The sequence below is a fragment of the Chrysochloris asiatica genome, unplaced genomic scaffold (assembly GCF_000296735.1).
Source record: "Chrysochloris asiatica unplaced genomic scaffold, ChrAsi1.0 scaffold00090, whole genome shotgun sequence".
NCBI classification, from domain to species: domain Eukaryota; kingdom Metazoa; phylum Chordata; class Mammalia; order Afrosoricida; family Chrysochloridae; genus Chrysochloris; species Chrysochloris asiatica.
This window is the reverse complement of record NW_006408608.1, coordinates 1,186,483-1,199,519: the sequence shown is the minus strand read 5'-3', so window position 1 is coordinate 1,199,519 and position 13,037 is coordinate 1,186,483. Positions and strand designations below refer to the sequence as shown.

The following is a 13,037-nucleotide window of genomic DNA, read 5'->3' as shown; positions in this document are numbered from 1 at the left end:
GGTGAATAATGAAGTCCCCTACCACCACCCTAACCCAAGTCTAAACAACTGTGTTGTTGTTGTTAAGTGCTGACGAGCTGGTTCCAACTCATAGCAATGCTGTATAGGGTTTCCGAGGAGTGGCTGGTGAGCTTGAACCGCCGACCTTGCAGTTCAAAGCCACCTTGCAGTCCAGCGCACTAACTCACAGTGCCACACCAGAACCAGTGTTGTTGTTGTTAGGTGCCATCAAGTTGGTACCGACTCATAACGACCTTATGCACAACAAAACGAAACACTGCCCGATCCTGGGCCAACCTTACCATTGTTGCCACGCTTGAGCCCATTGATGCTGCCACTTTGCCAATCCATCTCTCTGGGGGTCTTCCTCTTTTTCTCCGACCCTCCACCTTACCAAACATGATATCCTTCTCCAGCGACTGGTCTCTCCTGACAATATGTTCGAAGTATGAGAGATAAAGTTTGGCCATCCTGGCCTCCAAGGAGCACTCTGGCTGCACTTCTTGCAAGACAGATCTGTTTGTTCTTTTGGCAGCCATGGTACTTTCAGTATTCTCATCCAACACCATAACTCAAATGCATCAATTCTTCTACGGTTTTCCTTATTCACTGTCCAGCTTTCACATGCGTATGAGGTTACATAGTCCTCAAGCTGACATCTTTGCTCTTCAACACTTTAAAAAGGTCTTGTGCAGCAGATCTGCCTAATTCAATACATCGTTTGATTTCTTGACTGCTGCTTCCGTGAGTGTTGATGGTTGTGTGGCTGCCCTTAAATTAGCAGAAACCTACAGATACCCATTGTGACCACCAGATGGCGGATGTAGGCTGCTAAGTTGGACTTGGTCCCTGAAGACCAATAGGTCACCTTAGGAGGTTTCACAGAATGAGTGGCAGTGCCTGGCAGGCAGAAAACTCAATGGAAAGAGACAAAGCCTGAATGTCTTTAGATGCCCTCACTTAAGTGCATAAAAAAAGCCAGGATGCAACAAAACGAAACAAAGTCTGAAAGATGCCAAATTAGAGACCAGGGTGAGGTGGTAATCGTCAGGGTTCCATTTGTGATTGAACAAGCACACCCCAGCTTCCACCCCCAAAGCTGAGACCCTCTGTCCTAGAAGCCAGTGGGCAACATTAGTCCTTCCTCATGGTGTAGTCCTGAATCATGCTGTTGAAGTAAGCTGGTGTGTTGCGCTCTGGGTAGAAGAGGATCATGTAGCACTTGGGGCCAAAGTAACCCAAACTGATGCCCAGGAGGTTGAACACAGTGACAGAGAGGTCCAAGATGGTGACCAGCACACCCTGGTAGACAGACATGAAGGTGCAGAGGGAGATGGAGGAGATGAAGTAGAAGGTCATGCTCAGGGTGATGAACTTGGCCTCATTGTAGTTGGTGGGCAGCTCCTTGCCCATATAGGCAAAGCTGAAGCCCACCACCGAGAGGACCAGGTCCAGGCTGGTGTTGAGTAGTAACCCGTTATGGTAGTTGGGGTTGCAAGACAGAATCATGATCTTGGGGTTGTCGGGATCAGAGCGGGCGGTGGGGACGGTGGTTGTGGCTAGTAAGTTGCCCGTCACGACGGCCACCTTGAGTGCAGTGAAGACCGCCACAAAGATGTAAGGGCCATGGTAGCGGACCCAGTAGCCATAGGCCCGTGGGAAGCGACTGGCCATCTTGAAGATGTAAACGATCTGGAAGGAGCGCACGGTGATGCAGGAGATACAGATGGTGAAGCAGAGGGTGAAGAGAGCCTGGCGGCAGAGGCAGGCGGTCACTGTGGGCTGTCCCACGTACACGGGCAGTGCCAGGTATGCCACCAGCAGGGGCATCAGCATCAGGAAGCACATAGGGCCCCCAGCTGAGCGAACCATGGGTGTCTGGAAGTGTTTCCAGAAGATCTCCAGGATGACCAGAGTACTGAGGAAGCCCAGGGCAGCAAACACAGCCACGAAGATGGTGGGTGCCTCGTGCCATCTGAGGAAGGCCAGCCGCCGCTTGTAGCAGGAGATGTCATTCCTGTGGGACCACTCATATTTGGGGCAGAGCTGGCAGTCAAACTCATCTGCAAGAGCATACAGCAAGTCCCATCAGCCAATCCCTGCCTCCAAGCACCTGCATTCTTCCAGCCCTGCATGAGGCCAGGGTCCAGGGGTGGAAAGAGACTTAAGGGTAACCCTGAAGTCATTGCCAACATGCACTAAGTCCCTGATACCAAATTTCCACAGCAACTCCACTGCACAGATGAGGAAACTGAGGCTTAGCCAGGTGAAGTCATTTGCCCAAAGTCACATAGCCAGTAAGTGATGGAGTAGGACCTGAACTGAAGCCCCCAACTCAGAGCCTAACAATTATAATCCTTCTCTTTTGACACATGAATTACCCTCTGGTGCAAGAGGCAGTCAGTCATTCAAAGAATTCACTCAAGAAAAATTTTGACACCATCCAGCATGATTGGTACCATGGGTAGAAGGCCACAAGAGAGAAATAAAACCAGCCTTGGACTTCAAGCAATTGGGAGAAGATCAGTGAAATCATTCAACGCCCTTTGGTTGAGCACCTACTTTGGGCCCTGCACTCTACCAGGCACACAGTGCTTTCACTGGGGGAGACACTCATGCACTTTACTGATGAATCAATGAAGCCATGGGGGGCGGGGGAATCGGGGCCCTAAAATGAGGTTTTTGGCTCCCTCAGAGATTTAAAGCCTCTGAAACCCTCCACAGGGTCACTATGAATGGGAACTGACTCAATGGCACTTAACAACAAACAATTCTGAACTATGCTAAACAGTATGTTGTGGTACTGTAGGATAAGCACTGGACTGCTAACTACAAGGTCGGCGGTTCAAACCCACCAGCTGCTACTCAGAAACCCTATACAGGGTCACTATGAGTCGGAAACGACTGGACAGCACTTCCAACAACAATATGGACCGAGAGAGATGGTACTGCTTCCAGCTTTCTGGAGTTAATAGTCTATGGGGAGGATGTTTGTTCTTCTAGTCAAGGAAGGCATTCAACAAACATTCACTGAGCAACTATTATATGCTCTCAACTAAGCATTTGGGAGGTCAGAGAGATCAGTAAGATACTGCCTCTCGCTTCTCTGAAACCTTCCTCCTGTTGGGAGAGTCTTTACTCACTCACTCATTCACCGTCCTGTGACCACATCCTGACTTGACATCCCAGGGTTGTATGTGTGTGGAGTGCAGGCTTTTGAAGAATGTTGCTCCCTCTCCTTTCCCCACTCCCTAAGCCAACCTGTATTGAGTTTTCTCTATTCCAGATACCAGGAAGACACAACAAGAATCAGACAGCATCCTTTGCTTTCGCACACCTGGGGGAGACACCAGAGAGCCTGCCAAAGCAGAAGAGCCTTGAAAACACCAGGGGCAGGGCAGGGGCTGGGCAGGACATGGCAGGTAGTACCTGATTTATTGAGGAAGGAGCCAGGGAGGCAGTCAATACACTCAAAGCAGCAAGGATGGAGGCCCACGGGCTTCTTCCTCTGCCCAGCCCGGCAGCTCCTGGTGCACATGGACATGGGCACCTACAGGGGAGAGGGTGAGACACCTGAGCTCTCCTCTCCCACACTCAGATGACCCCTACTCTCCCCAGCTAGCAGGCTGCTCACAAGAAGCAGTCACTTCTTGGAAGAAGACCCTTGTAGAACCCTCATAGTTCTGCCTGTCCAAGCCTAACCCAGTACCCAGCTATTGAGAAGTAGACTTTCTGAGGTTGCGAAGAGCATAGTGGGCAACCCTGGAGCTGCTGGCAGAGACTCTTCTCTCCAGAAGGGAGAATGTGCCATGGAAGGAGTTGAGATATAGAGACAGTGAGTGTGACCTTGGAACCATCCTTGCCCTGAGCTTCATTGTCTATCTGCCCTTAGAGTTTTCTATGTGAGGAAATAAACTAACTCTGCTTAGATCACTTCCTGCCACGTGCAACCAAGAGTTCTAATGGACACAGCCCATCTGGAGGTGCAGGGGTTTTCAAGAGAATAAGTGTGGGGCAGTACTAACTATGATTATTGTTTGTATGGTCTCTTTCCAGAGCCCAGAAAAGTGCCCAGCACGGAGTACTGGTGTGGCACTCTAGGATAAACACTGGACCACAAGGTCAGTTTGAACCCCAAGGTCGGCAGTTCAAACTCACCAGCTGCTCCTCAAAAACCCTATACAGGGTTGCTATGAGTTGGAACTGACTCAATGGCACTTAACAATAACAACAAAGAAAGCACAGAGGAGGCACCCAATATTTGTTTATTGAAAATTTGTTTAATGACTGAATCACAAGTAGAGGAAACAGTACGAACAATTGGGTAGAAGTTGTAGAGAGGATACACAGGAGACAGTGAGGAGAGGAAGGCAAGAGCCCCACTCCAGAGGCTCATCTCTGGCATCCTAAAATCATGAGGACTGTGGGAGCAATCCTGGTTCTTGAGTGAAGGAGTAGCCTGATTAGACATGGATTGTAGGGAAATAGGAAGATATTGCAAAAATACACATAAAAAGGGACAAGGGAAGCCACGGGTGGTCCACTCAACCCCAGAGACCCACTCTTCTTTTTTTAAACTTTTTGTTGTGAATTGAGTGTAGGTTTCCAAATCAGATCATCAACTTTACAGTCAACAGATCATACAGTTCGCTTCATCTCAACAATTGCTGTCCTCTCAAGGTAATATGACTTATCCAATTTGTTCCCTGTGGTTCTTGCTTCCATCCCTCCTTCTTTCCCAACCCTTCGGAACTTTGCCCTTGAGTAAATGCTAACTAACCTTTTGATCTTGAATGATTGACCATTCGATGATGAGCATACCTCACTATTGTTGTCCCATATAGACCTATGTATTGCTTGGCTGAAAATTGAGTCGTAAGGGTGAGTTCAGTTCCAGACCTGAAGGTGACCAAGGGCCAGTCTCAGGGTTTCACAAGTTTCTATATGACCAGTAAGCCTAGGTAGGTTTTTTTTATAATCTTGAATTTTGGTCCATATTTTCTCCCACTTGGTCCAGGATCTCCTAATGTGGTCCCTTACAGAGCAGGTGGCTATAATAGCCAAACCCCACTCTTCTTAGCTCTCAGAGGTCTGCCTTCATGTTCCACCCATCCATGGAGTCACTCCTGTACATGGCTGTTGGATAACATTTCCAGAAGTCTTGCTCTCCTCCTGGAAATGTCTTCATGGAAGAATTGTAGTGACTCTCCATCAGACAAAATTAAAAGTCGGATCCCCTCCAGAATTCCAGGCCCTCCCTGGTCTTCACTGCTTCCCATGTGACCACACACATATGGATGGATGGGTAGCCCAACACACACCTCGTCCAGACCTATACCCAACCTCCCTTTCTATGCATCCACCTCTTCTTTTAAATCCATCACTTCACTGTCCCCAGAGTAACCACCTTAAGTAATAATGTCTTACCCTTGGACCCTCATCCTGACATGTATTCTAAAAGTTATTGCCTACACACTGATGCCAGGACCAGGGAATATCATGGTATGCTGAATGAGGCAAAATCTCTGCTCATTCATGGAATCATATTTTCATGGGGAAAACAACCCTGTAACTATATAACATGACTTGTTATTGCTGTTGTTAGGTGCCATCAACATGGCAGATGGTGGTATATGCCATGAAGAAAAAAATTCAGCAATACAAGACAAGTAGAGACTGAAGAAGGAGCAGATAGCAATTCCAAATGGGGTGGTCAGGGAAGGCCTCATTAAAGCAAAGACCAGAAGGCTGTGAGTGAGCAAGGTGTGGCATTCTCTGTGGCAGGGAGAAGGAACAGCAGTGCAAATGCCCCAAGATGGGGGAGACTTGGCATAATTCAGGAACAGCAGGGAGACCAAGAGCAAGAGAGAGAGTGGTAGATGAGTTCAAAGAGGCGGAGTCGAAATGCTTGGGTTTCTATCTTGAGAGAAATGAGAAATTATTGGAGGGTTTGGAGTAGAGGAGTGACAGGATCTAGCTTCACTGTAACAGGATCAACCTGTTTTCTGTGCTGAGCACAGACTAGGAGGGCCAAGAAACAGAAGCAAGAGACCAGGTGTGACTGCAATAGTCCAGTTTAGAAAAGATGATCGTTTAGATTAAACAGTTGACAGTGGAGACAGTAAGAAATGGTCAGGTTATGGATGTATTTTGAAGGTAGACTGGACAGGGTTTGCTGCTAGAGTGGATGAGTTTGAGAAAAAAAAGTGTCAAGGATAACTAACACCAGTGTTTGGGGCCTGAACAACTTGAAGGATGGTAGGTGGAGATTTGACTTGAAGTTCAAAGGGCACGTCCAATCTGAAGACACACATTTGGGCATGGTAAGCATACAGATGAGACTTAAAGTCACATAGAGAAGAGATAAAGGTCCAGTGACTGAGCCTGAGCTCCTTCCAATATTTAAAGGTCAGGAAGATGAGGAGGAACCAGGAACGAAGACTAGGGAGAAGTCTTGGTCTAAGAAAGAGAATGACCAAAATCCAAGCAAAAATTCTGTTTCTCAAAAGAGGAAATGGTCAGCTGTACCAATCAACTGTTTGCAGGTTGGCTGTGATGATGATGGTTGTATTGGCAACACAGAGACACTGGTGAACTTGACTAACTCAATTTCAGAAGACTGGTGTGGACGAAAGACTCACTGGAGTGAGTTCAGGAGAGACTGATGACTTCCATCTTAAGGTTGCAGATTGAACTTTCAGCTTTTTTTGTTTCCTTCCAAAATCCCAATAAAATTATAGCAAAGAGAGAATATTTTTAAGGATATAAATCCAGAAGAAGAGAGAGAACAAAAATGTAATCCAACAGCAACAAAATTTTGCAATTTTTGACTTGGCATACCTGAGAAAGTCGAGTCCTAATTGTTGAGTTGGAAAAGCAAAGAATCGACTCAACTGTTCTAGACATTTCTTATCTCTCACCTTCATCTTCATGGCCCATATTTTACTCCACCCATTGTTATAGAAACAAACTTCATGTAAGTGTAAACTAAAGCATCTGATTTCAACCACAAATAGCTCATTCTCTGTCCCAGAGCTTCTCTGCTACTACAGTGTGGAGTACCTGGAGGAACTTACTCAGCACTCAAACCGTGAAGTATGAGGATATCAGCACCCCATGAAGAAACACTTGATCACTGGGGGATGGGGCTCACTGAATAAATGCCCCCTTCTTCTGTCCCTCAGGCAAACAATTCTGAGGTGCATTCTGCATGAATCTCGGGTTTCTATAGGATTGAACTTCAATTGCCCACAGAAGGAGCAGTTCAAAAACGTACCCTTATATTGCTTTTTCTGCCCTTACTCTTGTGATCTACTATCACTTCCCAGAATAAACTACATGCATGTAAGCCTTATGTTCCTTAGAAGTGAGACTTCATCTCTCATAATTTGGACATGTTATTAAGAAGGACCAATCCCTTGAGAAGAACATCATGCTCTTCTCAAGAAAAGTACAGGGTCAGCAGAAAAGAAGAACCTAACCGCAATGTAAGCCTATGTGACTCAGGCCCAGATTTACAAGGTGAGCTCAGATTGAGAGTTGATACCAGGAGTGGTTCTGGAACTCGGTCCTTCACTAGTCAGTGATAAGAAACTCACCACTGTAAGTGGGGTAGTGTGTGCGCATACAATAGCACCACAATTGCTAAGACTCTCGCCTATGGTGGATATGGGGAAGGTTAAGTACTGACTGATGAAGGAACTGTGCCATTTGAACAGTATTCAGGCAATGGTAATTATAAGGCCTGTGGAGTGAGTTGCTTTATAAACCTCAAAAACAAAGAGAAAATGACAAGTGAAGGCCATCCAACAATTAGCTCAAAGCACACTATGAAAGTGAGAAGGCATCCATGCATGACACTTTCTTAAGATCCTCCTCCTCAGCAGTGGCAAATAAGGCTGTGATGAAAATGAAAGGGAAGACTTAACTGTGTGACTGTGTAGTGAGACGGCTGACTATGGTGTTACTTGACTTGTATAACCCAAACAAATGAAGAGTTAGTGAATAATAAGCTGACATCAGTTGCCACAATGGAAAATTGTGATTCCCCACCCAAATTACAGATATGGGTCCACCCAGGGTCCATTGGTCAAAGAGAGGCTTTTGGTCTTGAGGACCCTATAGCACCACAGTAAATATATGCAGTAAGCATGTTCCCAAGTCAACCCTCAAAGAGACATTTATCATGAGCAAATGTGTTCTGGAAAAAGGGAAATGCCTACTCTTTTGAGGTTTATTTTATACAGGGTCTGAGATAAGACACTGGTGGGGAGGATAGTGGTGGGTCATGGAGTCGGCACCGATTCATAGTGACCCTACTTAGGGTTTCCAAGACTGTAAATCTTTATTGGAGGTGAAAGCTTCATCTTTCTTCCCCAGAATAATTGGTAGTTTTGAACTGCTGACATTAAGGTTAGCAGCCCAACTTGCAAATAGTACACTACCAGAGCTCCTTGAGATAAGACACTAGCAGACCTGATATGCCATATGGTCTGCACAAAGAGTAACTCATGGAGGACAGGTGCTATATGGAGTCTTGGGCCATGTACTTTTTATAGTAGGTCCAAGGAGTCTGTGAACTCATAAATTTTGCCCTGGTCTCTAAGGACAAACCCTCACATTTGTTTTCTGACTTGTGAAACAAGAGATTTTATGATAGGATGACAAAGTGAAAGACCCTGAAACTTCCCCTACCCTATCCAAAAGAGAAAAATCATCCTGGGAAGAGTTTCAAAGATTAGCCCTACCAGCAAAGATTTAACAGATACAGGAGAGGGGTTATCCATCATATTCCCATTTAATTCACCTTAATGGCTCCTGTTAAAATCAGACAATGCATGACAGATGAAAGGAAACCACCATTAACTTGATCAAGTGGTTTCTGTGTTGGATATAATATTTTTACTGAAATCAAATAACACAACCTCTGGCATTTGATAGTAGCTATTGATCTGGGGAATGTATTCTTTTAAAGTTTCATCACTAAGAAGTATAATTGGAGGAACTTCACTATCTTGAGAGATGACATCATTAAAAATAGCAGAAGAAAAATGTCTGAAGGAGGAGAGGTGGAAAGATGGCGGACTGGGCAGAAAGGCTATATGGATCTCCTACAATAAAGATATAGAAAGCTGAATGAAATAGATGCAGGTGATAGTCCTGGAACCCTGAGGTTCAGATGAAGTGAACTTTGGCATCCTATCATAAAATACTTACTAAGAGAGAAAGCTGAACAGATGCAGCAAAAAAATAAAATAAAATAAAAGGTGGGGGGTTCTGACTGGTGACTTGACAGCTGAGAAACACGGTGCAACCATCTTAACTTTTTTTGTGAGCAGCTCCAGAGACAAGAAAACATATTGGCTTTAAAGAAACATACTAGTGGCACATGGAGATAAAGAGGCAATATTTTCTTATACCCCACACTTCCCTGGTGACCAGAAGCAAGGCTGGACCCCACCTGTACACACACCCAGGGAAATTTCTGCCCTCCCAGTTGTTGGAGGTGCACTGGATTGAGTACTGCAGTTGTGAACCCCATTAGATGAAGGGGGAGCTATGTGTATTAATCCCATTGGGGCAGGCCCTGCTCCAAATCTGCAGAGTCAGCCCTGGCCAGCCCTGAACTGGCCCTCACTAGGAGAAGCTGCTGACATTCATGGCAGCACCACCCAGAATTCAATCCAGGTATGTTGTTTTTGTTAAGTGCTGTCAAGTTGTTGTTGATGTTAGGAGACAGAGTTGATCTGACTTACAGAGATCCTATTCACAGCAGAACAAAACACTGCCTGATCCTGTGCCACCTTCAGAATCCTTATCATGATTGAGCTAATTGCTGCTGCCACTGTGCCAATCCATCTCTTCTCACTGGGGGTCTTTGTCTTTTATGCTGACCCTCCACTTCACCAAGCATGTCTTCTCCAGGGACTGGTTTCTCCTAATATGTCTGAAATATGAAAGACACTGGCCATCCTGGCTTCTAAGGAGCACTCCAGTTGTACTTCTTCCAACACAGATTTGTTTGTTCTTCTGGCAGTCCATGGTACTTTTAATATTCTCCTCCAGAACCATAACTCAAAAGCATTAATTTTTCTATAGTCTTCCTTATCCATTGTACAACTTTCACATGCATATGAGGTTATTGAAAACACCATGACTTGGGTCAGGCACACCTCAGTCCTCAAACTTACATCTTTGCATTTCAACACTTTAAAGAGGTCTTATGCAACAGATTTGCTTAATGCAACACATCATTTGATTTCTTGACTGCTGCTTCCACGAGCATTGATAATAGTCCAAGCAAAATAAAATCTTTGATAACTTCAATCTTTTCTCCATTTATCATGATGTTATTTTTTGGTCCAATGGTAAGGATTTTTGTTGTATTTACAATGAGGTGCAATCCATTTTGAAGGTTGTGGTCGTCGATCTTCATTAGTACGTATTTAAAGTATTGTTCGCTTTCAGCAACCAAGGTTGTATCATCTGCATATTGCAGGCTGTTAATGAGTCATCCTCCAATCCTGGTTTTAATAGGATCCATTAAGATGAGTTCTTTTTAATATAATTCATCTTCTCGGATTATTTGCTAAGCATACAGATTGAGTAAGTATGGTGAAAGAATACAGCCATGCCACACACCTTTCTTGATTTTAAACCATTCAGTGTCCCCTTGTTCTGTTTGAACAACTACTTCTTGATCTGTGTACAAGTTCCTCATGAGCACAATTAAGTGGTCTGGAATACCTATTCTTTGTAATGTTATCCATAACTTGCCATGATCCATACAGTTAAAAGCTTTTGCATAGTCATAAAGCATACACACAAAATCTTTCTGGTATTTTCTGCTTTCAGCCAAGATCCATCGGATGTCAGCAATTATATACCTTATTCCACATCCTCTTCTGAATCTGGCTTGAACCTCTAGGAGTTTCCTATTGATGTATTATTACAGTCATTTTTGAGTTATTGTTATCAAATTTTACTTGCACATGATATTAATGATATTGTCTGATGAGTTCAGCATTCCATTGGATCATCTCTCTCTGGAAAAGATCTGGATCTCTTTCAGTCAGTTGCCAGGTAGCTGTCTTCCAAATTTCTTGACATAGATGAGTGAGTGCCTCCAGTGCTGCATTAGTTTGTTGAAAGATTTCAGTTTGTGTTCCATGCATTTCTGGAGCATTGTTTTTTGTCAATGTCTTCAGTGCACCATCGACTTCTTCCTTAAGTACCATTGGCTTTTGACTATATGCTACCTCTTGAAATGGTTGAACATTGACCATTTCTTTTTGATATAGTTACTCTGGGTATGTATTCCTTCCATTTTCTTTTGATGCTTTCTGCATCATTCAATATTTTACCCATAGAATCTTTCAATTTTACAAGTCAGGTCTTAAATTTTTTCTTCAATTCTCTCAGCTTGAGAAATGTTCTTCCTTTTTGGTTTTCTTACTCCAAGTCTTTGCATATTTTATTATAATACTTGACTTTGTCTTCTCAAGCTGCTCATTGAAATTTTCTGTTCAGCTCTTTTGCCTCCGCATTTTTTCCATTTGCTATAGTATCTTTACCTTAGAAAGCAAGTTTCAGAGCCTCTTCTGACATCAATTTTTGTCTTTTCCTTATTTCTTGTCTTCTTAATGACCTTTTGATTTCTTCCTGTATGGTGTTCTTGATGTCACCTCACAACTCTTCTGGTCTTTGGTCATTAGTGTCTAATACATCAATGTTCTTTAGATGTACTCTAAATTCAGGTGGAATATGTTCAAGGTCGTATTTTCCCTCTCGTGGACTTGTTTTAATTTTCTTCAGCTTCAGCCTGAACTTTCATATGAGCAATTGATGATTTGTTTCTCAATCTGCCCCGGGCCTCATGTTGGCTGATGATATGGATCTTTTCTACCATTTCTTCCCACAGATGTAGTCGATTTGATTTCTCTGTATTCCATGTGGTGAGGTCCATTTTTAAAGTCATCTTTTATGTTACTTAAAAAAGGTATTTGCAATGAAGAAGTCATTTGTCTTACAAACTTCTATCATGTGATTGCCAGCATCATTTTTAACACCAGGGCCATATTTTCCCAATATTGATCCTTACTCTTTGTTTCTAACCTTTACACTCCAATTGCCAATAATGATCAATACATCTTGATTGCATGTTTGATCAATTTCAGACTGAAGAATTTGGTAGAATTCTTCAATTTCATCCTCACTGGCTTTAAAGGTTGGTGTGTAGATTTGAATTGTGGTGGTATTAACTGGTCTTCTTTGTAGGCATATGTACATTATCCTATCACAGAAGCATTAAACTTCAAGATAGGTCTTAAAATGTTCTTTTTGATGATGAATGCAATGCCATACCTCTTCAATTTGTCATTATTGGCATAGTAAACCATATGATTATCAGATTCAAAATGGCCAATCCTGGTCCATTTCAGCTCACTAAAGGAGCTCTGGTAGCATAGTGATTACAAATCAGGCTGCTAATCTCATGGTCAGCAGTTAAAAACTACCAGATGTTCCGTGGGAGAAAGAGGTGACTTTCTGTTCCTGTAAAGATTTACAGTCTTGGAAACCCTGTACTGGGTCGCTCCGAGTTGGAACTGACTCCATGGCACATAACAACACAACAATGACAATGTCTAAGATATCCGTTTTTATGAATTCTATTTCATTTATGACAACTCCAGATTTGCCTAAATCCATACTTTTATCATCCCATGCTATATCTGACAACATTCTGGTACTATTCATCATGTCCATGGTTAATATCTGGTACTGACAACATTCAGTGGCTAAACATTCAGATGCAGTCTGTCTCTCCTTTTTCTCAATCTGTCTTAGTCTGGAAGCTCATCTGAAACCTGTCCATCATGGTGACCCTGCTGGTATTTAAAATACTGATGGTCTAACTTCTAGTATCACAGCAGCCTGCAAGGCAGTGTGACAAACTGACAGATGTGTGGTGGGTGTATATGTATACAATATTGTAATTTGGAAAGACTGACAAGCAAACAAGGATTTAGCTGTCAGTC

The 13,037-nt window shown here is 43.6% G+C and overlaps 1 protein-coding gene across 1 annotated transcript in view; it reads right to left on the bottom strand.

Annotated features, from left to right (window-relative positions):
- Positions 1 to 1,134: 1,134 nt before the first annotated feature.
- Positions 1,135 to 13,037, bottom strand: part of LOC102842503 (taste receptor type 1 member 2-like) — a 29,126-nt gene continuing 17,223 nt past the window's right edge. Inside the window, exons 5-7 of the mRNA XM_006866331.1 lie at positions 3,430 to 3,550; positions 2,382 to 2,384; positions 1,135 to 2,063 (exon numbers count right to left, since the gene is read on the bottom strand). Coding sequence (XP_006866393.1) covers positions 1,135 to 2,063; positions 2,382 to 2,384; positions 3,430 to 3,550 — 1,053 coding nt within the window. The remainder of the gene's footprint in view (positions 2,064 to 2,381; positions 2,385 to 3,429; positions 3,551 to 13,037) is intronic.